This window comes from Mastigoproctus giganteus, chromosome 2 (assembly GCF_048544385.1).
Source record: "Mastigoproctus giganteus isolate SK-2022 chromosome 2, ASM4854438v1, whole genome shotgun sequence".
NCBI classification, from domain to species: domain Eukaryota; kingdom Metazoa; phylum Arthropoda; class Arachnida; order Uropygi; family Thelyphonidae; genus Mastigoproctus; species Mastigoproctus giganteus.
This window is the reverse complement of record NC_143576.1, coordinates 87110426-87136024: the sequence shown is the minus strand read 5'-3', so window position 1 is coordinate 87136024 and position 25599 is coordinate 87110426. Positions and strand designations below refer to the sequence as shown.

Genomic DNA, 25599 nt, shown 5'->3' with positions numbered 1-25599 from the left:
CAGGGTTTACTTCGCTTAATTGGGACATCATGCCGTTTAATCAGGGCAGGAGACCACAGCACTGGAGATTACCCTACGATTGTTTCCGACGGTACCACATGGTTCTCGGTAGAAATTCTGGAGGTCACAACCATAAAACAATAAAAATAATTAGCAGTCACCTGTTTATTGGGCTTTTCCGTTAGTGAAATCTATCATAAACAGACAGTAAACTCGATCTTACTGAATTTGCGATAATACCGACAGCTGGAATTCTGTGGGTTATTTTGGTGAAATCTTCAATCATATAAAAAAAAATAATTTTCAGATCTTCTCTTCATTCCTATTTTTAAAGCTTTGTAACTCGTTACTCCGTTCTCACTTGCACGTATTGTGTTACTTGCAATTTGTGTGTGCCATGTTCTTTGTTATTGATTGCTTATCTTTTTACTGTCTGTTTTAAATTTTAACCCCCATCCACAAATGTCAACTAGTTCGTATGTACATATTACAGTACATATTAATTATTCCGATTATCTCGTATATTGTTCTGATTTTCACATATCGTTTAATTTTTTAATTGGTAAGGTAATAAAGGGTAAATTTGTGCTTAATATATCTTTGATTTTATAGCCTGTGGATAATATTCCTCCTATTTTTGCTAATTAGAATCGCTGTTTAATAGAATTAAAATTCAATTCACAAACGTGATCACAATGACCGGCGCTTACTGCACATTGTATAGTGAATGGTACTTTACTACGTTGAGTTCGTCGTAATGTGATTTGATTGTACAGTGAACCATTGTATTTTTAACTATTTACGTGAAACTTTGGATAATTGGGGCAACCACTTAATCGGGCCAAAATGCACTAGTCCCGATGTGTCCCAAATAACCGGAATGGACTGTATAACAATTTAGTCAATAAAATGACTTAAATATAAATAAAAACTTAGCGTTCGCTGGAGCTGCAAAAATCTTATCCAACACGGGTAATAACCTCGTATGATGTTATATGTTATAGTATGTCAGGTTGTAGTATGTCTCCTTGCAATGAACAGAGTGGGCAATGGGGATGGATGGCTTTGTATTCCAATTAATATTAGCATTTGAATTAGTAGAGCAAGAAAGCAAGAGATGGAAGTTTGTTCCAACTATCAACCACACACACACTGGCTAAAGGTGAATTTCTGCACATTTTTTTTTTTTTTTTTTTTTTTTATGAAAACCCCAAACACGAGAGGTATTAGAACCTATAGTACTTAGTACCATGCTTGGTTTGGAGGTTGAGAAGACGAAAGAAGATATTTGTTGACATTAGACTTGAACTTCTGTAGACTGTAATTTTTCAGGAAATACGTATGAAGGAAGGTTGTTCCAGAAAACGGCAGTTGAATGAATCTTCAACATCTATTCTTCAATTGTCTTTACTCAATTTGAATTTGTTTCTCCTTAGGTGAGTAATCTGAGCAAGTGGAAGAATCCCATTAGCATTGAGCTTGCTAAAACCATTCAAGACTCTTATACACCTCAGATCACCCCACAGGTGCCTAGTCTCCAGAACCTGCAATTTGCAGAACTTAAGCCTTTCTTGGTAACACCAACCCTTTGTTCCACTTACCAATCTCGTTGCCCTTTTCTGTATTCATTCCAGCAGCTCTACATCTTTCCTAATGAGGCCTCCAAACCTGTATAGAGTACTCAAGGTGTGTCCTGACCATTGCCCTGTATTATATTATGCAAGAGGATAGATGTCAAAGTTTATTGTGAGGAGTTGATAAATTGGCAACGTTCACATGTGAATCTGTACTTTGACAATTCCCTAAAAACTCATTGATATCATGGCAGTAGAGAGTAGACTGTTTACTGAAAAGAATATCATTAAAGCATGGTTTTTGTTTTGACAGTAAGACACTGGCATTCTTCTTAACTAAATGTTTCTGCTTTAGTCTCAAAGCAAGAAGTTCAGCTTTAAATTTGGAGAAGGCTAGATCTCTAATAAGGTCATTCAATTCCACTTGGGTAAACAGATTCAACTCCTATGTTTGTGCTCTTAGCCTCGCAAAATTCTTTTTCACTGAATTGGTTACACTTGTCTTAAATATTTGTCCTTGGAATTGTTTAGTTTCACTAAATCATAGAAAATACACTGGACCACTCCCACGTTTGTCACTATTTACTTCTAATCATTGTTTTGTTTTACTAAACTAATTTAGTAAAACAAAAACTTTGAGTTGCTCTTGACAATGCAGTTTTTCTATTATATGTAATTTGGTTTAAATAAGTTTTTGAAATTGCATAAACAGACTAATCATTTTATTAAATCAGTAAAGTTTAACATAACATAAATTATTTATAATATACCTGTAAGCAGTTCATAAAAATTGGTAACTGATTTCTTACAGCTTTTGAAAAATGATCGATTTAAAGGTAGTCATCGAGTTTCTATTTATTTGTCCATTGATGATGAGATTAGAATCCAGACAGAAGGCATTTTGCAACACATTTTTCGCACTGGTAAAGAGTGCTTCATTCCAAAATTTTAGTAAGTACAGAAATTGACTGCAAGTTGCTACCTCAATAAAATTTAATTAGGAATTATGCTTTTTAAATAATTGTAGTTTAACCTCTCAAATCTGGCAGTATATTAAACAGCACCACTCAGTTCAGTTATGTTTACTGAAATGAGCAAATCCATCAAACTTCCCAAGATTTTGCAAATTTAGTTTTCAGATTTGATCCCTTGCCCAAGCTGTGCATTGAGCTATTTGCAAATTGTGGAGATATCATCTCAGAACCCTAAATTTTTACTGTGCTCCAACCACCTCAAGAAATGTGTTTTGCTGTGGAATTATCTAATTGATATTCATAAACACATTTAGTGACTTGTTGATAATAACTGAGATTAATGAGTTTTTATGATTTGGACTTAAGTGTTAGACTGATATAATAATTCACTATTTACAGAATATTTTTATAACATTTTGTTGTCATTTGTGAACAAAATTGGAACTGCAACTTTCATTTGGCTCACATGTGCCACCCATATGCTACATACACAGGTTATTCATTATCTATTATGGTAAAGGTATTGTCAAAAATTCTCGACATGGGGACTTCAGTGGAGCCATTGTGTAAAACTTTTCATTCCCTTTTCCCTTCCAAAATATATCATGTTGTATAGCATAAAATTATTTCTCCTTTCAAAATATCATTATGTTTGCTATGCTCCAGACTGTGTCCTGTATATTTGGTGTTCTTTCTCATTTTCTGTATATACTCTTAGGAAAAATAAGGATATGCTCACTACAGTAATATGTACATTAAATTAAACTATAGGGATTTTTTTTTTTTTTTTTTTTTTTATGATTCGGCCATTTTCAATCCACTGCAGGATGAAGGCCTCTCCAGCAACTTTCCAGTTCTTACTGTTTTTGTGCAATGGCCATCCGTTTACTACTCACAAACTTGTAAATTTCATATGTCCATCTCTGTTGTTGTCTTCCAGGTTTTCTTCTAGCTCCGCTTGGGTACCATTCTGTTATTTTCGTAGTCCATCTGTCATCATGTCTTCGAGCTACATGTCTTGCCCAAGACCATTTTAGTTCTTTAGTTTTGATAAGAATGTCCTTTACTTGAGTTTGCTGCCTAATCCATCTGTTTCTCTTCTTATCTAACAGTCTGATTCCCAATATAATTCGTTCCATTCTTCGCTGTGTAGTTGTCAGCTTCTCTTCCATTCTTTTGGTGAGTGCCCAAGTTTCACTTCCATAAGTCATGGTGGGGAGTATACATTGGTTCATTATTTTATGATTCAGACAAATTGGAATATTGCTCCTCAGTATGTGACTATATTTCCTGAATGCTATCCATCCAAAATTTATTCTTCTCTTGACTTCCAGCCATTTGTCATTATTACATCTAATAACTTGGCCCAGATAAATATGACTCCACCTTTTCAATCATTATATCCCTTTCTGTGGCATACTTGTTTATCATTACTTTTGTTTTAGCCATATTCATCTTTAGTCCAAAATCCTTACTAACTCTGCATAACAGATTAAGCTTTTCCTCTTAATTCTTTGGGATTATGACCACAATGTCATCTGCAAATCGTAAATGGTTTAGGTACTCTCCATTCACATTTGACTCCTTTCTGCAAACAGACTAATCTTCTGAAAGCTTCCTCAAGGGCAGCAGTAAACAGCTTCAGAGATATTGTCTCCTTGTCGAACTCCTTTCCCAATTTTAAATTTACTGCTGTCTTTTTCTAGTCTAATATAAGAGGTAGCATTCGCATGTATTTTCTTAAAAAATCATAATATGTGGGGTATCTATACCTTGTCTTTCCAGTGTCTGAAACATTGCCTTATGCTGTATGGTGTCAAATGCCATTTCATAATCCACAAATGCCAGGCATAATGGTGTTTTATATTCATTTGCTTTCTCCATTAGCTGTGATATTACATGAAGGTGATCCATGGTTGATTTTCATCAAGTATTCTTTCTAATCTGTTAGTAATGACCCTTGTGAACAATTTGTAGATGTGGGATAACAAGCTAATTGGTCTATAATTTCCGATTTATCTCCTTTCTTATGCAGCAAAACTATGATTGCATTATTCCACTCCTTAGGCATCACACTTTTTCTAATGCATTTTGTGAAGAGTCTTGCCAGTTTTTGTGTCATGTCTCTTCCTCCCAATTTTAATACTCGACAGTAACTTTATCTTCCCCCGTGGCTTTCCAATTCTTCATTTTCTTCAACGCATGTTCTACCTCATCAGGAAGGATATCAGATATGTTGTATGTGTTACTAATTTGTGATCCATCTTCCCCACTGCTGGCATCATTCCTTCGCTCCTTGTATAACTCTTTATAGTAGTCTTCTGCTATTTAATTTATGCCTTCTCTGCTGTTTATAAGTACACCATCACTATTCTTCAGTTTCAGTATCATTTGTCTTTCTTTATTACTGCTCATGGCTGCTGATTTCAATCCTTTGTTTTCCCTTAATGCTTGTTCTACTTTTCTTGTGTTAAATTTTGTTATGTCCTCTCTGAGTCTCTTTCTAATAGCTTTGCATAACTCAGTATACTCAGTTTTTTCCTTGTCAGTGTTTATCTTGCTCTTCATTTTTTGCCTTCAGTTCATCATGAAAAGTGTTTCTTGACTAATTTTTTCTTCTTTGCATTTCTTTTTCCCTATAGGTTTCTTGGGCTTTATCACTTTCAGAAAGTTGTAATATTTCTCGTCGATATCTTGGTCCTGAACAGTCTGCAGAAGCTCATACTTGTTCTTAAGTTCCAGTAAATACTGCTTTTTCTTCCATATCCACTTTCTGTTCACCCTTTTCTTGAAAAAAAGTGTTCATTACTGACGTTCCTTGAGATTCTGCAAATTTCACAAGTCTTTCACTTCTTTCATTCACCAATTGCAAATTTTCCTATAGTTCCCCTTTCTGTGCTGTTTTGTCTCTTTCTAACCTTAGCATTGAAATCCCCCATAATGATAATGTACTGAGTTTTCTGTTCATCTTGAAGACACTCAATTTTATTGTACATTTCTTCAACCTCTTCATCATCATGGCTTGGCGTTAGTGCATAAATCATTATAACCTTTAGCTTATACCTCTTAGAAATCCTGAGTAGTAGTCTTGAAACCCTTGGTGATGTACTTTTGAATTCCAAAATGTTGTTTTTTATATCTTTAAGGACCAGAAAGCCAACTCCACCTTCACTCCTTTCATGTTTCCATTGGTGTACAGCAGATTTCCACTTGATAAACTTATAAGTGATTCATTTCTTCTTCTTGTTTCAGCCAAACCGATGAGGTGCCTCCATAGCCAGGTGGGCAGGAGCAGCAGTGCGTAGCACACGCTTCTTGATTAGACCGGGGTTCGAGCCCGTGAGCAACCAAATATGGAGGACGCGGAAAGGTCAGGGAATGACCACTGCATATCCCCCGAGCAATATGGCCTTCATTGCTAATGCTCCTGAAAACCAAATAACAACCACCAAACCGATGATATTCCAATTCACATTTTCTAGTTCCTTTTCCAGCTCTAATATCCTGTCTTTACCAATGAGCGATCTTATGTTGTAACAGGCCAAGTTCAGTTTCCATGCATGGCAGCCTGGTCGTAGCCAGAAATTCTTAGCACTCTCTGCTTCCACTCTGATCCTCTTGCTGCTATAAAAAGGAGAGTGAAAGCCACTGGGGACTGAGGGCCATTTGTTTCATCGTGCTGTAATGTGCTAGTGGGTTTGGTCTTTTCCTCTTCATGATGACCAGACGTCTTGAAGAGAACACTTTATACATCCGTTGTCACCAAGATGATGTAACAGGGCTTACCATCGAGAAGGTGTGCACGAATGGATTTTAGCGAGGCAGGCCAACCGGACTTCTCCAAAATCATCCGAAATTTAAAGATATTGGATCCATCAGTGTTTTAGACTGAGTGTTTTATAACACACAGAATGCCTGTTTTCCCCTCTAAGCCCCATGACTATAATATGACCACCCAAAATGTGTAAAATTCCAAAATATGGCAAAGAATGCTTTCCAAGGGTGTCTGGATTTCAGAGGTAGTAGTAGTAGTGGCATTTGATGCAAGAAAGCAAGTGTATGAGCTTATGCAGCATCAGCCAAAAAAAAAAAAAAAAAAATCATACCATTTCCTCCAAATGCCTGTCCAGTTCCTCCTTAAATTTATTCAACCTATCAACTTCCACAACAGATGGAAGTTTGTTCCAGCAATTAATCACCCGCTGGCTAAAGGCAAATTTCCGCACATGTAATCTAAATCTGTCTTTTCTTAATTTGAATTTATGCCCCCTTAGGTTCGTAATCTGAACAAGTGGAAGGATCCCATCAGAATTCAGCGTGCTCAACCCATTCAAGGCCTTATATACCTCAATCAGATCACCGCCTAGTCTCCAGCCACTGCAATTTGCAGAACTTAAGCCTCTCTTGGTAAGAGGATCCCTTCATTCCCCTCACCAATCTTGTTGCTCTTCTCTGTACATGCTCAAGTAAATCTACATCCTTCCTAAAATGAGGCCTCCAGACCTGTACGCAGTACTCAAGGCGTGGCCTGACCATTACCTTATACAGAGGGATAATCACCTTCTTTTCCCTGCTAGCAAAATTCCTATATATCATTGACAAAACCCCATGACCTGCCCTGGCAGCCTGTCTGCATTGCTCAGAAAACTTCATATCTGACTGCACAATTACTCCCAGGTCTTTTTCATTTTCTACCACCTTAAGTGTAGTACCACACGGTACGTTTCTCTTGGGTTACTGCTACCCATATGCAGTACTTATCCCTGCTACCAAAATTCCTGTATATCATTGACAGAACCCCATGAGCTGCCCTGGCAACCTGTCTGCACTGCTCAGAGAACTTCTTATTTGACTGCACAGTTACCCCCAGGTTTTTTTCCTTTTTCCACTACCCTGAGTGTAGTACCACATAGTTGGTATGTTACTCTTGGGTTACTGCTACCCATATGCAGTACTTTGCATTTATTAATGTTAAACCTTAATTGCCATTTCTCAGCCCATCTGCCTAACTTTTCTAGATCTTGTTGCAGTAGCATACAGTTATTAATGACATTAACCATCCTGCCAACTTTTGTTTCATCTGCAAATTTGGACATTAAGCCCGATATTCTTTCATTGGTAAATATAGAAACAACAATGGGCCCAACACCAAACCATGGGGGACTCCCTAATAACATTAATCCATGAAGAGCAGTACCTATTGTTTGTCACTCTCTGTCTTTTCCCACTTAATCATACTTTTATCCATAGCAGCAAATTGCCACTAATGACTAGATTTATAAAACAAAAAATGGGACACTGTGGCAAGTTAACATGATTCAACTGTCATGCTAGTTAGAATGATCCTCTTGTACTCATTTCATATAAACTAGCCATAACTGTTTCACTTGATTAAAATTAACAGTAGGTTACTTACATATTTATTGCTGTCTTAATCTCACATTAACATTGTAAAATTACAGAAATCCTTGTTGAGCAGATGGTCCAGAACATACACTGCTAAAATCTTTGTTATATTTTTTAGATGACTGAATTTCTTCCAAAAGGTTTGACTGTTCTTTTATGAAATTGCAAAAGTAAATACAAGAAATGTCTTTAAAATGTGTTTTGTTATTAATATTACCTGTACAGTTTCAACTGACAACTGGTTCCTTTCATCAGTCCAAAATGCATTCATTAAATAAAACACCCTACATAATGATGCATTTGTGCCCAGTATTCCTAACACAAAACTCACAATGTTTATTATGTTCCCAAAACTAATGTCTTCATTGTCTGAATTCACCTCTCACTAGTTGTCACACCACATTTCTTCCAATGATCCATCTTATATTCACATATATTCTTCACATAATTCACTTCATTGAATAGTTCATCTTCATCTATTACTTTTAGTATGTTGGTGTAAATTTTGGACATGTTTTGGACACACTGTTGAACAACACACCAAGATGGAGGGATATTTAACAAAACCCATTTAAAGTCATATAGCTCTGCAAAAGGGTTGGTCCAGTTTTCCACATATTCTAGGAAAGTATCATAGAAATTGTTGACACTTTCAGTAAATGTAACATCTGATGACACTATCCTCTATCAGTTGGTTTTTGAGGTCCAGGACAGCAGATGTAAAAACTGTTGCTCCTTTCTGTTGAGCATTTGTTATGTCAGGGCAGTCAGTTTTTGTGCCACTTCACTGCCACAAATGTCCTCCCTTTCAATCTTTTTGATAGTGTTATACTCATTTTAAGTTGGCTGTGAATGAACTTGAACCAGAGAAGTGACTGTGGATTCTTAAAAGAATCCCTCAAGAGTTTGGGGCTTTTATCTTGTGATAGAAAATATCACTTGAGACCATCAAACATTTCAATCATTCTTTCCACTGCAGGTAGCAAGGAAAGCCATCTCATCTTCATACTTCCTAAAAGTTGCTTGTATTCAACTTCAACAAAATTGCAGGATTTCAGTGCCTCAACTCTTATAGTCAAAACATGAAAATGTTGAAACACTTTGTTAATAATTGATTCCACATCAATTGGCAGCATATTTGCACTTGTTTGCAAAGTGTTATGCATGATATGTGCAGCACAGCCTACTCCCAAGATGTTCATTAAGCATTTTTTGCTTAACTTATGAAAGACAGTGTTCTTGCCTTTTCTCACAGTGCAACCAAAGTTGGTGTTGCAGTTGTCACCACAAAATGCTATTATCTTGTTGGTTAATTTATATTTCTCCAGTATGGACAGAATGTGATCCACAAATATCTAAGACGTTTCTACTAAGAGATTTTGGTGTTCCAACAATTTCACTTGTGTTCCTTTTGTAGGTATAAAATACCTCAACAAACTGGGACCAACTTCAGACTTGAGTGATTTGATGAATATACCATAACAGATACATATTTTGCCTCACGTAAGTCACTTATCACTTTGCAAAATGCAAAAGGAGCCAGTACATTCACAGCTATACTTTCACATTTTGTTCTTGCACATGTTAATCTTTTTGAGAATAACTTTCGTATGATGGTAGATGTGCAATCTACTGATCTAAACAAATGGTTATGCTTGATACTGTGGAAAGCTAGAGTCCTTCTTGTGCAGCGAGATGTTTCCGTTCACCATTTGCATCTTGTTATTTTGTCATGAAATAGGTTAGTTTATGGTTTGCACTTTTTGCTGCAACTGCTTCTTTGTGCTTCTTTTTAGCAGTGTGCTATGTAATATCTGAACAAGCACCATGTTCAATAGAAAATTCAGCTGTACAAACAGTACATAAAACTTTACCATTAACATTATAACCTTCAGTTAGGAATTCTTGTTTCAACGTGTCCGTGAAACTATATTTTCGCTTGGGCATCTCACAACCCATAGTCAAAAATTGAATTTATAATTAATTACTAGACCCCTCAAATAATGTTACAGAGGTTTCATCACCACCAACACATCAATACTTTGAAAAACACCAAAGAAAATACTGTAATTCATTTGCATGTATCTATCAGATTGGTCAGTGGCTGAAAAGGGGACAATCCCGTTAAAAATAGTTAGGAATTCTTGTTTCAACGTGTCCGTGAAACTATATTTTCGCTTGGGCATCTCACAACCCATAGTCAAAAATTGAATTTATAATTAATTACTAGACCCCTCAAATAATGTTACAGAGGTTTCATCACCACCAACACATCAATACTTTGAAAAACACCAAAGAAAATACTGTAATTCATTTGCATGTATCTATCAGATTGGTCGTGCTAAACACAAGTCAATTCTCGGATTCTTGACTGGTACATGAGGTGCAGAAGAAATAAAAGAAAAATGGGACATGTTTTTAAAAAATGGGACATTTGCCATCTTGTTTACATTTTCTTGGAACAATGGAATCAGTGGCTGAAAAGGGGACAATCCCGTTAAAAATAGGATGTCTGGTCACCCTACCTTAATGCCACACTGCTCCAATTTGTATAGCAGTCTTTTATGTGCAAAAGCTTTTCTGAAATCCAAGTATATGATATGAAAATTATCCTTTGACAACAAAACCATGCTGTGTCTGAAGTATAACTGCAGTCTTGTCTAGATGATCCTGCATTTCTTCTTTAACCAGTGACACCACTATCGTACCTGGGAACAAAAATTAAACTAACAAGTCTGTCACTCATATCACCCTTTGATTCCTCCTTTGTGAATTAGAGATACATTCACACATCTCCAGTCTGCAAGGACCTCCCCTGAATCCAAAGATGCTCTCATAATTATGGCTAAGGATTTGCTTACTTCCTTCACTGCATCCCTTAATATAATTGGATAGAGCCCATCCACCCCAGGTGATTTTCTTATGTTTAACTTCAATTTCTCTTCATTTTCCTCTCAATTATTACAAAATCATTTAGCTTTCTGTTAGAGTTTGATAAACTTGAACCAGAGGACTGAGGATTCTTAAAAGAATCCCTCAAGAGTTTGGGGCTTTTTATCTTGTGATAGAAAATATGACTTGAGACCATCAAACATTTCAATCATTCTTTCCACTGCAGGTAGCAAGGAAAGCCATCTCATCTTCACACTTCCTAAAAGTTGCTTGTATTCAACTTCAACAAAATTGCAGGAGATTTCAGTGCCTGCAACATCCACTTCCCTAAAGAATTCCACATGTGTAAATGTAGATGCAAAATACGCATTGAGTTTTTCAGCCACCTGAGCAGGATCATCAACAACGAACCATCAATATCAAGTGACCAATTTGATTCATCCCCTTCCTTTTAGTGTTTACTTATGTAAACACTAGAAGAACGTTTTTCTTTGCATCCTTTGCCTAAGAAATAAACCTCCTTTGACTTGATTACAGACTAGTTTATATCTACAATATACTTGTGTTGCCTGAAATATTATATGCATCCCATGCATTTTTCTTCTCTGCCATGAGGCTCGCTAGTTTATCTGACATCCACTTAGACCTAAACCTTGAACAATATTTCTTAGTTATGAAAAGATTAGTAGTTTTTATGATTAATTCCTTGAATGCCCTTTTAAAAGATAATATCTGCGCTACGTTGACAGACTTTATCCCCCTGTCAGATGTTTCATAGTCCTATTCCACCTATTCTTTTTTTGCACAGTATCCCTGACAGTAGAGTTACTGACAACAACTATCTCCTGTGGGTCTAGTACATTATGCCTTGTGGGTTGCCACTGTGTTGCCTAATGATTAAGTGCAAGCTCTGACATTGATGTGGGCTGCTGATAGCTTGATAGGCCCCCAATATAAATCCTTTGAGGGCATTCACCCTGTTCTTCAAGCTCTCATAAAGGCCCATAACAGCTGAGTTGGTGCCTAATATCCTCACACTCTTTACATTGAGCACACAAAAACAATTAGTCTACATTTATGATATTAGCGTTCAATGATGATCACTGTGCAAATTACCCCACTCTGTTCTCCCACCATTGCCTGCGCACAGATTAGTACTCAGCTTAGAACCCTGTTCTTCCTCTCCATCTACAGCCATCCAGGAGAAGACATCTCTGCGGCAATTTCCATCATACAAACTGTTGCTCTGTGCTCTGGCATAGTCGTACACTGGATAGAACCCCACATGGAAATGTTGTGAAGCTAGAAGACTATCTACTCACGTTGGGCTTCAAGTTGTAAATTGACCAGGTCACCTCTCTACATACAGCGGCCCACTCTGGGAGGGTGCGATAGACATTACTGTTGCCACCCTGGGCATAGCAAACAGAAAATCAAACTGAACGGTACAAGAGTCCTGGACAACTTTGGACTACAGGGTGATTACCTTCTCCTTGACTCGCTCTGTGTAACGCACAGTCCCAATACCAAGATATATAATCCGTTACAACACAAAGCAAGCGGATTGGCAGCAGTAAGTGGAACTATCCAGAAGACTTCCTGAGGATGACCCGGTGGCAAAAATGCTCTTGCCTGAGGCCTGTGTGTGAGACATCACCAGGATTACCCAAGAAACTTGTGATCTTGCAATCCCATGCAGGAGGCCGTACAAATATGCAGTTTCATGGTGGAACCCAAACCATGAAGACCTATGAAAAAGGGTACACCAAGCTAGGAAGGTGTTCCAATGGACGAGAGCCATGCTTCCACTGTGTGAAATTGCCCATGCTAAGGAGGAATACAGGGTGATTAGAAACCTATACACTAATGAAATCAGAAAATGTAAGAAGGAACCTTGGCAAACATTGGTTGCCTCTGCTGGAAATGAGGATCCTTGGGGCATTGTTTTTCACATTATTACAAATAGACTACCTAGAGGAGAGGTTCAAGAAACTACCCTAAAACCAGACGGCTTATCCACATATACCTGGACTGACTCCACAACATGCTTGACCACATCTGCCCTCCAGAACTTATGGCTCTCACACAAGAGCAGCAGTAAATTGTTGATGAAAACCAAGCTTACCAAACACTTACCACTGAACTACCTTACACTGCAGCAGAAATGAATCTGGTGTTTGCTAAAACAAAAGAAGGCAAAATCCTGGGCACAGACCTCAGTGGATGTTGCCAAGAGATTGACTGAACGGTCAACACTCTAGCCCTACAAATTATCACAGGATGCCTCCCACTATACCTCAAGGTTGTCAAAAGAGGACTATTCTCCCGACTGAAGAGAGGAATACCAACGCAGCTATGTGACCTGCAACTTGACTTAACAAACGACTTAAGACAAAAGAAAATAAGAATTACCAACCACCTTAATTTATGGCAACAGACATGGGAACAACCCCAAAGGGTGAAATCACAAGGCACTTTCTTCCTCACATAGGTATGATGCATCCAACAGCCCCTCCCTAGTACTCACCTTAACTACATGTTACCTATAAAATTTCTAGACACGGACCATTCAGACAGAAACTTGCAGCCTTGGGGATAGAAGAGGACCCACACTGCCACTGTGGAGAACTATAATCATGGGTGCACCTCATGTACAAGTGTCCTACATATGAGGACAACAGGCTAAAATTTTTCACAGAAATACAAAGTAACCCCTGAAACCAGGAATACTTTCTCCTCCACGAAGAAAGTATCTACAAAGCCCTGACCAGATTTGCCCAAGCAGTCTTCACAACCAGAAGAAATAAACTTGCTGATCTTAGGGAAAGACAACAAAATGTCCCTTAACTCAACAATCTGAATAGAAGCTACCATGATGCGACTGGCATGACCTCAACAAGGGTTTAAACTGTCTGCACCGTCTTAATGCAGGATTGCTGGCTCTCTGTGGACTGCTCCACACACACACACACACAGAGAGAGAGAGAGAGAGAGAGAGAGAGAGAGAGAGAGAGAGAGAGAGAGAGAGAGAGAGAGAGAGAGAGAGAGATGCAAACCCGTAAGGGTAGAATAATGCTGGCACCGAAATGGTGTGGAATTGCTGGCCTTCTGCAGACAGTGGGATTCAGTGCAAACCCACAAGGGTAGGATTCCGCCGACCCCACCATGGCTTTGAGATTGCTGGCCCTCCAGACCCCTCTGGGGGGTGGGATGCTACTCTAACCCGTCTGGGTAGAATTCTGCTGGTACCATCTGTTGCGGGATGCTGACTCTCCCTGGATTGTAGGATTACATGGTGATCACACATATGGTTTATTCCAGCTTCTCTCTCCACCGGATAGACAGATGGCCATTGGAACTTTATGGACCCCAAGGTCATCCATGTTGACACCATGCTGTTCATTGATCCTAGCAGGCATGGTGTGGGATGCTGACACTGGCCGCCTGACTAACTCGTCCTGTCCAAATTCAAGCAGGACAGTCAACCTGACTACCATCATTATTTGATGGGACCTCTGTTCCATGAATGATTTAACATCGTTTTGGACCTTCCTGATTTAGACGCTTCATTAATTCTGACAAAATGCAACTCTGCTGACCCAGCAACTAAATGGATGGGAGCCCTGAAACTTGCTCTGAAGTCAGACTGCACTGAAAGTACATCTCTAACTTTGACTTACCAGATGGGAACAGAATCCCAGGAGAGAACCCTACTGCTGACACAGCCCATTGATAACCACACACCTAATGACCAGACCCGAAAGCTCTGAACTCATAGTGACCAGTATACGTCGTATGGATCACATGATGTATAGTCCCAAGTGTGACCACAAGAACTGACATATCAGACTCACCAGACTTTGACAACCAGGACAAGATGGGACCTTTGTCCCAGGTGTGACACAACCACCAGCACAGCTCAGCTGCTGCCATTAGGCCTTCCTAGCCACACTCCCTTGCATGCTCCTTTGCCTCCACTCCCCAGGCAGGAAGGGGAAGGCAACCTCCGGTCTCCTCCCCCTCACCGCCCCTCTTCCCTCTGGTGGGGCTAGGTACCTGTATCTCTGTCTTCCCCCACCTTCAGTCTCCCCCCAACTTAAAGCTACTAGCATCCGAATAATCTCTAAATTGCTTGAGCCCTACACCCAAAAACTTAATAACATCAAATCACCTAACTAGTACTCCTTTTGGCTGACCCTTAGCATTTTTTTTTTTTTTTAGGTCCTAGCCACCGAATTCTCAGGAAATTAGGTGGCAGGATCTGCCATAGTAAATAACTAATAATGGTGTACCTGGTCGGCTTCAATGGGACAGAGTGGGACAAAGTTGGGTCCCATTAGGGGCCCAGAGGCTAAATGACTAGAGGAACAATGGTACACAACACTACACCTATACAAAATCCATACACCTTTAAACCTCTGGCATTGACAGTGTTCTGTTTCACACCCACAATGTATACTACACGGAGATGTAGAAACCCCTGGTGCTGTTTGACACTAAACACACCCTGCACTCTTTCCTTTCCCCTTACAGGGGCAAAGGCTCCCTGTCCCCTGTAACTTTATAATCCCATCTCCAAACCCAATTCTGCCTAATATAGGGTGGTAATCTGCCTAATCTCCCCTATCCATCCACCCACTCCTTTTTCTCTCATTCTGACCGCTACTTCTCTTACCTAGTGCCTCCTTTCAACAATTTTTTTTTTTTTTTTTGGCTATGTCTGGAAGCTTGGGCGACCCTGGCAGAGGCCAGCCAGAGTATGACAGACATCCCGGCTCACCTCTCAGTGGTGGTGGTGACAGGCAAAGTGGGGTCCCACTGGGGCTCTGCGGCCAAGAAGCCAGAGACACAACAGAACATAACGCTACTCTTACACAAACCAGACATTACACTTTTCTGGCTTTTACAGTGATTCTGTACTTCTTCACAAAGTACCATGGTGCAAATGTGGGAAACCACCGGTAGTGCCTTACACAAAACACTGTGCTGCACTATGTGCAAACTGGAAATGGAAAAGACTGTCTGTTGTGAAGCACAGACAGTTCAGGGGCGGCTTGTTGGTAGGCACTGCCTAACTGCAGCACCCCTAGCTTTTTAAATCTAAATATACAGTCAACGGAGTTATATGAAATTTTGTGAAGCACGTGAATGAATATTTTTATTAACAGGTGCTGCATATAGTATTCTCATCCTCTATTTCCAATAATCATTTCAATAATAAACAAATAAAAACACGAGATCATTTTCAACTTTGAAGTTTAACCATAGGTAGAACTATGCACTACACAGTTCACATTTAGGCTCCAGTGGTTGAGTCAGTGCTTAGTTGGCAGGTTCCCAATACGCAATTTTATAGGTAATAAAACGAGTCAAAGGAACTGCGGGGCAAGCGCAGTGCTGATTTGAACAGTGCGCAAAACTTGAGTAAAAAAAGTTATTAATCTATTTTCAACAAATAAAAAGTGAAGAATGGATTTATTTTTAAATAAAATTCCGGGATTCCCCAAGTCTGTTAATGGTAAGTGTCCAATTAATGTTTTTGCAGTATTTTTAACCTGCTTATTATTATTATTACCATCTATGTCTACATGTCTTATAACCAAGGCAATTTAATGTAACTTTAAGAAGCGGCACCCCCATACATCAGAGTCACGAGCCTCCACTGGTGTTGCCAGCAGATATTACTTGAAAGTCTTCAAATAGAGCTTTAAAAATCTTGAGTAGTAATAATAGTGCACACAGCCAAGTTTGGCCTCACGTGATCAATTTTGCATTTTTCAATGGATAGCTATGTTTGTTTTATTATCATCATATTTTTTGGAATTTAATTTTTTGTGTGCATTTCAAATTTCATATGTGCACTAATTTCAAAACCTGTTTGCACTCGCACGGGAACATTGCAATATTCCCACTGTATAAGGCAATTGTAAAACTGCATTTGGAAAACTGTGTCCATCTAAAAAAAAGACTGAGATTCTCAAAAGGTCCCAAAGATGGACAACTCGTACGGTGAAATCAGCAAATGGGTGACCATACAAGTAAAGACTTTGATTACAGAGCTTGGCATCCAGGCTTTTTGGTGGGGAAGGGGACCTGATTGAGGTTTGTAAGGCTCTGAGAGGGGGTTAGTAAAATGAAGGCAGAATTTAAATTCAAATTACAGAAGCGGTTTAGGCTAGATTTTAGTACGCAAGTCAGAGAGTTCCTGACTTCTAGAACAGGTTCCACCACAGGTAGTTGAAGCTGGCAATTTGAAGAAATTCAAAGTTCTCTAAATAGAATTTGTTACCTGTATGAGGGGGAAGTGCATAATTTGTATTTTTTATCTACCTTTTTTTGTGGGGGGGGGGAACAGTGTAGCAAAAACCTGTGGCTTGTATTATATGGCTATACTAAAGTGAAGAACTCGTCAGTATTTTCACACGTGGAAATCAGCATAAAAATATTCAAATTGTTCGTCAAACAATAAAATATTTTAAGAAGTCTACTGTGTGCAACGGTTTTCTACAACAGAAAATAAAATGTGAATTAGGATATGAAATGGAATTAATTACAGATGTTAAGACGCTTTGGAATTCATTACTTGATATGATTTTAACTTTTTTAAGACTGTTTCAATTCATTAAAGCAGCTCTTGAATATCTTGGTAATATGGATTTAATAAAAAATTTGAATCAATTGCTTCACGATTTGAGTAACTCCTTAAAGTTGATTAAATTAAGTATAGAAGCACTTAGTAGACAAGATGCAAATCTTATTCAGCACATTTGGCAGTTAACTTTATGCTAAAAAAATTGGAGAAATTCCAGGGAAATTAGGTCAAGAACTGTTAAATAAAATGAAAACTCATATAAATGAACGTCGAAATGAAAATCTTGAAGAAATTTTGGATTTTCTTGTAAGTGCTAAGAGATTACGAAAAAAAAACGGCTTACAGATTTTGCAACAAACTTGATGATTAGGCTGTTTCCGAGTGAAATTGTTCAATTTAATGAGAATCAAACTGATTATAATGAAAATGTTGCAACTATTGTACACCATATACCAATGGAAGAAGAATTAAAGACAATTTTAGAAAACTCGAAAAATACTTGTCCTCCACTTTCAAAAACAAATTTTAATATATTAAAGCAAGAATTTGTTATTTTTAAGTACTAAACAAAGAACTGAAAATCTGGACAAATTATATTATACTTTAACAATTCAAACTACATCGACAACTGCTGAGTGAACATTCTCCGTTGCGACAAACTTTTGCACTAAAATGTGTTCTAGATTATCTGACGTATCACTAAATGCCATGCCGACCGGGCTAGCCGGTGGGTAAAGTGCCTGCCTGGCAATCCAAAGGTCGCGGGTTCGAATCCCGCCTCGGGCTTGGATCAAAGTACTGCAAAAAAACCTTGGGAGGTGCATAATGGCCACAGAAGCCGATGTGCCAACAACTACCAAAAAAAAAAAAAAAAAAAAAACTAAATGCCATAGTTTTTTTAAGATACTAGTTTTTAAATAAAGTTAAAGCGTAATTTATTTTACTTATTGTTAGTTATTACTTAGAATGTATTTCTGGATGTGAAATATAAATCTAAATAAAAATGTTTACTAATATACATAATACCTATTTGTTACCAAATCAATTTTGATTTTAATATTTGTAATGTAATCAAAAAAATAGGTTGCTCAGAATTTTTTAAGCCTGGACTCTGACCCAAACTCGACTCGACTCGACTCGGACACAGACTCGCTAAGCCCCAAGGTACTGTCTTCCCAAACCCTGATATTGTTGTACACATTGGCACTAATGATATTAAGAGAATGAGACCGACGGAATTACTTAACAAATACAGGTCAATGTTTAAAAAAAGTCGTGAGTTAGGGTTGAATTTGAAAGTGTCTGCAATTCTGCCCAGACACGATAGGAGGGAGTATATGATGAGAGCCTTGTTGATCGATTCAGCCCTGGAGAGATTGTGCAAGGCTCAAGGGGTAGAATTTTTCTCAGCCTGGTCTGTGCTTGTTAACAGGAGAGACTGCTTCTACAGGGATGGGATACACTTAAATAGAAAGGGTACAAGAATATTTGCTGATGCTATTGGGGCAGAGTTACGTGGGTTGGAAAACTGCTAGCTTGGGGGGGGGGATACATGGACTAATAGATTAACAGTAGCCACTGGCAGAGGTGAAAGTGATTCTTGCACTGCTTCTATTGAAATGCAATTGAGCAGCAGCCTGGAAAGCAAAGCAATGTGGATTTCCAGGACTCCTGGGAGTCATAGTGGAACAAGTAAATACATGGGCTGTGTTAGGGTAACTAAGAGTAGAAACAGGTGCATGTATACTTGCATGTACACCAATGCTAGGAGTATAGCTAATAAATTTGATGAGCTTGAAGTGCTAGTCAAGACATCAAAGGCAGATATTGTTGGGATATCAGAGATGTGGTGTCGCGCACACACACACACATAAGCAGTGCAGAATTGGAATTTGGGGAGTACAATGTGTACAGAAGGGATAGACAGGACAGGAAGGGAGGAGGGGTTATGCTGTTAGTTAAGAAACACACAAAAGCTAAGGAAGCGCATCCAATTGATGTTGGTAGACAATGCAGTGTTGAGTCTGTTTGGTGTGATATAAGCACTGGGAAAGGAAAAATGAGAGTAGGTGTGTGTTATAGACCTAATGAATCTGATGAGTATAATGAGCAATTGTACAGAGAAATAGAGTGGGCCATTAAATCAGAGTGTCTTATAATGGGGGATTTTAATTTCCTATAGATTGACTGGAATTTGTGGGTTGGTCACTTGCACATTAGCAAGGCTTTTGTGGATTTATTGGATGACTGTTTTCTACAGCAGCATGTTCAGGAGGCAACTAGAGGGAGTAACACTCTTGATCTGATTATCATGCATTTAGAATCTGCAGATAAAGGAACCACTAGGTTGCAGTGATCACAGTCTGCTTAAGTGGGATTTACTCAAAGAGGTAACTACTATCAGGGGTAAAGGGAAGGGTTTTTGCTTTCATAAAGGTGACTACGGTGGGACCAGCTAATGATGTTACCAACAGCAAATTCAAAATGGGAAGCATTCAAAGAATTAATCTTGGAAGCTACTAGGCTTTTCATACCAACTAAGAAATACTGTTCAAGATTTAGGCCTAAATGGATGTCAGATGAACTAATTAGACATGTGGCAGAGAAAAAAATGCATGGGATACATATAAATTAACATGTGACACAGAAGTCTATGATAGATATAAGCTGGTCTGTAACCAAGTCACCAAGGAGTTAGGCAGGCAAGGGCAGATTATTAGAAATCTTTGGCAAAGGATGCAAAGAAAAACAGCAAAGAATTCTTTACTTATGTAAACTCTAGAAGGAAGAAAGGTACTTGGGGTGGATGGAATCTATCCAGTTATATTAAAGTAGGCAGCAAAGGAAGTAAGCAAACCCTTAGCCATAATTATGACAGCTGCCTTGGACTCATTGGAGGCACCCATGGACTGGAGATGTGCAAATGTGACCCCCAATCTGCAAAGGGGAGACAGGTAATTACAGATTTGTTAGCTTAACTTCTGTTCCAGCGAAATTAATGGAGGCACTGGTTAAAGAAGCATTTCAGGATCATCTACACAAGACTTCAGGTATAGCTTGGACACAGCGTGGGTTTGTTAAGGAGAAGTCTTGTCTGACCAATTTGATTGGATACTATGATGTAGTCACAAAGGAACTGGATGCAAAGAATAATTTTGATATCATACATTTGGATCTTAGAAAGGCTTTTTATACTGTAGCACATGGAAGACTGCTGCACAAATTGGAGTGGTGTGGCATTGGAGGCAAATTGCTGCTATGGATAAAGGGATGGTTAAGTGGGAGAAAACAGAGATTGGTAATCAATGGACACTGCTCTTCGTGGACTAATGTTATTAGTGGAGTCCCTCAGGGTTCAGTGTTGTGTCCATTGTTGTTTTCTGTATTTATTAATGATATTGATGATGGTATATGGCTTAATTCCAAGTTTGCAGACGATACGAAGGTTGGCAGGGTTGTTAATGATACTAATGACAGTACACTGCTGCAACAGGATCTAGAAAAGTTGAACAGATGGGCTGAGAGGTGGCAACTGAAGTTTAACATTGACAAATGTAAAGTACTGCACATGGGAAGCAGTAACCCCAGAGTAACATATCATCTGTGTGGCACTACACTAACGGTGGTAAAGAATGAAAATGACTTGGGGGTAATTGCACAGGCAAGATATGAAGTTTTCTGAGCTGTGCAGATGGTCTGCAAGAGTAGCTCATGGTGTCTTGTCAATGATATACAGGAATTTTTCTAGCAGGGATAAGGAGGTGATTATCCCCTTGTATTAGGCAAAATGGTGAGGCCACACCTTGAGTACTGTATACGTGTCTGGAGGCCCCTTTTTAAGAAGGATGTAGACCTGTTGGAATGAGTACCGAGAAGAGAAACAAGATTAGTGAATGGAACAAAGGGTTGCTCTTACGAAGAAAGGCTTAAGTTTTGCAAATTACAGTGTCTGGAGAGTAGGCACCTTTCAAGGTGATCTGATTGAGGTTATAAAGCCTTTAATGGTTTGAGCATGCTCAATGCTGATGGGATTCTTTCTCTTGCTCAGAATAATCACGTGAGAGGGCATTAATTCAGATTGAGTAGACATTTGTAGGATAGATGTGCAGAAGTTTGCCTTTAGCCAGTGGGTGGTTGATTGCTGGAACAAACTTCCATTCATCATTCTAGAAGTTGATAGCTTAAACAGATTCAAGGCAGAACTAGACAAACATTTGGAGCGAGTGGATGGGTGAAATGAGAAGGGTGTTTTTTTGGCTGATTCTATATAAGTTTACTTTCTTGCATCATGTGCCCTTGCTAATGTTAACCCTAATTCTGAGTATATCATATTCCAATAGATGCAAAAAACTTTCCCATGGTCTCCAGAACAGTGGGAAAGATTTTTGTTTAGTGTCAGTCACACAAAGGGAACGGATCTAAAAGCTTTTACTTTTATTCCTAAAAGTTTGATATCTTTTGATATTAAGGAAAATTTAGAATTACGATATAGTTTAGGGCTAAAGCCTCAGGTTATGTAAAGAGTTTAACTAATGTCTCTTTACATAACCTGAGGCTTTAGCCCTAAACCATATTGTAATCTAAATTTCTTCACAACTGGGTTGTAATCATTGCAACACCAGTGTACCTCTGCCCATCCACTGATGAGGAGCCAGTAAGCTCCGAAACAGTGCTGTATGGGGGATGATATCCGCTGAGAATAAGTAACAATAGTCTTTTCCTATGGTGAAGTGTTACTTATTCGAGGTAGTGCAATATCATGGCAACTCATCGTGAAGGTATTCACAATATGAGGTATATTTAATGATGCCAATTTATAACTACTTAAGTAGTTGGCTGTGTACTGAAATGGTGCAATTGCACTAACTAGTACATTAGGAAAATTTAGGATTATTAATCCTAAAAAAAAAGTATAACAAATCTTGCAAAAAACATCCTATGTGTTATTTTGTTTCTGTTCATTTTCTTCTCCCCATTATTTTTCAGTGTTCTCTCCAGGACCTATTGAATGGGTGCACTGGCCGTTTAATTTAACAGACTGTCCATGATTCTTGCAGTTCTCGCAGTACTGTATGATACTGATCTCAATGAATATTAATTCAAACATACTATGCGATCGAGATCAATGCAACAGGAGCATATAATGTTAATTAATTATGCAATTAATTTTTGCTCTGGATCACTTAAGTCACATTTATAAATAACAGAAAATTTTATAATATTGCGAAGTATTACACTTCCCCTCCTGGCTGGCAAAATTTTCCGGGGAGAACAGTTTTTATTTATTTATTTTTTTTAATTGGAACATTACCAGAGGGATTTTGTAGTGATTGCTTCAGTAGCTTCATATTGCCAACTTTCCCATTCCAAATTTTGATCAGTGGCCTTAAAAATAAAAGAAAATAAATAAGAATCAAATAATGTAGTTAATAAAAATAAGTTTTAAAGTAGAAAAATTATCAAAAACGTAGACGTCCATGCTGCTGATGCATTCTCCTATGCTTGAATTTTGTAATTTTTTTGATTGGTTAGATTTATTATCCAAAAACCAGCAATCTCCAGGTCCCAAGATTGCCCCATTTTAAACATTACACCTGTAATATTTTTATAATCTGTTGTGCAAATTCCTCTGACATTATGCGGCTGTCTCAGAGTATAAACTGAAAATTAAGCTGTGCATGCTAATTTTATCTCAATCCATTTTATTTTAAACTGTATATTTGACATCTATGCAGTACTGTATCAAGTTTAAAGCAGCATAAGTTAATACATTTTAGTTTTTGTAATACCTGAATTGCCAGCAAAAACTTCAAGATTATTTTTACTTCTGAATTATTTACTCTTCGTTTTTTGTTACTGGAACCTGCTTGTATTTTTCATTTTTAAACATGTTTCCATTTAATTACAGTCCTGACAGCCAGTATATGGAAATTTTAAAACTATATTCAATGGAAGATTATGCTAAGCTGCTAATGACAAATTGGGATATTAAACCCCCAACAGAAGAAGATATGGAGCGGGAGGAGGCTATTGCTAGTGGGAAGTATTACTTTTAATTTTCTTTTGATAAATCTTAATAATAATCATCAGAGAACATTTGAAAATATAAGATTCAAAGAGATTTTACAAGGAGACAGTTTCAAGTTATTTACAATTTCTATTTATTTCATGTTAAATGGAAGTTTTAAATAATTAATGCATATTGATAAATAACTATTTAAGTTGTGAAAAAGTTAAAGATTAATAAAATATCATTATTTATAAAGCTTGGTTTTAAGTAGAAACCTGTGGATGCACTTGTTATTCCATTATGACAAAAGGCATACGTACAGGTTGTCTATAAATTATTCACCTGATTATGAAGCTCAATTAAAATTTTATTGTAATAGGTATCGTAAAATGTTTTGTTACAGTTATCAAAGCAACTCAATGAGTTTTCTCATACAGTTGGCAGCCTTGATCTCAGCAAGCATCATAACAGTACAGCATTAAAATGGCTGAAACAGGTTCAAGAAATTGGCGCTGTGCTACAGCAGAAAGGAGCAAGTAGGCCTAGTGTATCTGCAAATAAAAGTTTCAGAAATTCAGGAAGTGTTTATCCGAAGTCCTACAAAATCTGTCTGCTGGGCAAGCCTGCAGCTGCAAATACCACGAGCAACATTGCACAGGGTGGTTGGCAAGGGATTGAAACTTTATGTTTATAAAGTGCAAATTATCCAGGAAATTAAGCCTCACGACAAACTGCGATGAGAGGAATTTGCTGTTCACATTGTTAACTCTATAGATGAAGATTAGCACTTTCTTGAAAATGTTGTTTTTAGTGATGATTACTATCACTATCCTTCAACGAGGTGATTGGGCCATTTTTCTTACACAAAAACACTGAACTTTGCAAAATTACCTAGATATGCTTGAATTGTAGGCTGCACCTCAGCTGGAATATACAAAGGGTACTAGGAAAGTTTTGCAATATGATGCAACAATGAATCACAGGAAGCTGCTTGTTGCTGCATGTTGAGAAATATTCATACGTGCATAGTAGCCGCCGCGCCAAGTCGATGGGCTCAGTTATTCATTAGTAGTGAGAGTGTAAAGTGCTTGCGATGGCATCGTGGTCACGAAATGAAATAAGGACAGTTTTGCGGTATAATTTCGTGCGTGGTTTAACCATAGACCAGTGCTTAGAAGAAATGACTCTTGCACTAGATGATGATTGTCCACATCGTACAACGATATTCAGGTGGTATAGAGAATTCCAAAGGGGAAATTTCACTCTGGAGGATTCTGAGAGGCCGAGAAGGCCACGAACGTCAGTTACGGAGGAAAACGTTACTGCTGTGAGGAAAATGCTTGACGAAAACAGGCGAGTGACCTACCAACAGATAGAGGATACTTTGGGCCTAAATGCACCAGCAATTCGTTCGATTCTGCAAGATCATTTGCACGTGAAGAAACTTTGTTCTCTCTGGGTGCCGCATCAACTGACTGAAGAGCAGATGACACGACGTGTGACTTGGTGCCGGGAGATGTTAAAAAAGTTTGATAAGGGACAATCTCGGTATGTGAACAACATCGTGACAGGTGACGAGACTTGGCTGTACTATTACGATCTGCCGACCAAGGCTCAAAACAAACTTTGGGTCTTTGATGATGACGACACACCCGTAATTGTCAGAAAATTCCGATCTGTAAAGAAGAAAATGATAGCTGAATTTTTGAAATCGAGTGGAATTGTGGAACGTGTCGTTTTGGACACGCAGAAGACAGTCACAGCTAAGTGGTATACTGAACAATGCCTGCCTAAAGTCATTGGATCTATGAAGAACCTGCGGCCAAAGTCAAGAATGGACACCTGGTACCTCCATCACGATAATGCTCCAGCTTACCGCACCAAAGCCTGCACCGAATATTTGACCACGACAGGACTGAAACTTCTCGAGCACCCTCCCTACAGAACAGACCTTGCTCCCTGCGACTTTGCACTGTTCCCGCATGTGAAAATGAAGCTAAAAGGGAGGCTGTTTTCCAGTGATGAGGACCTTCTACGGGCTTGGGACAACGAGTGTGCTTTACTCCCTAGTGAAACTTGGCAGAACTGGTTTAAAGATTGGTTTCGGAGGATGGAGAGGTGTATTGAATGTAGAGGAAATTACTTTGAAAA

The 25599-nt window shown here is 38.4% G+C and overlaps 1 protein-coding gene across 1 annotated transcript in view; it reads left to right on the top strand.

Moving 5' to 3' along the window:
* The window catches only part of LOC150089394 (5-formyltetrahydrofolate cyclo-ligase-like), an 81867-nt gene that overhangs the window by 37489 nt on the left and 18779 nt on the right, over positions 1-25599 (top strand). Inside the window, exons 2-3 of the mRNA XM_090368566.1 lie at positions 2386-2525; positions 23347-23478. Of these exons, the coding sequence (XP_090224692.1) occupies positions 2386-2525; positions 23347-23478 (272 nt within the window). The remainder of the gene's footprint in view (positions 1-2385; positions 2526-23346; positions 23479-25599) is intronic.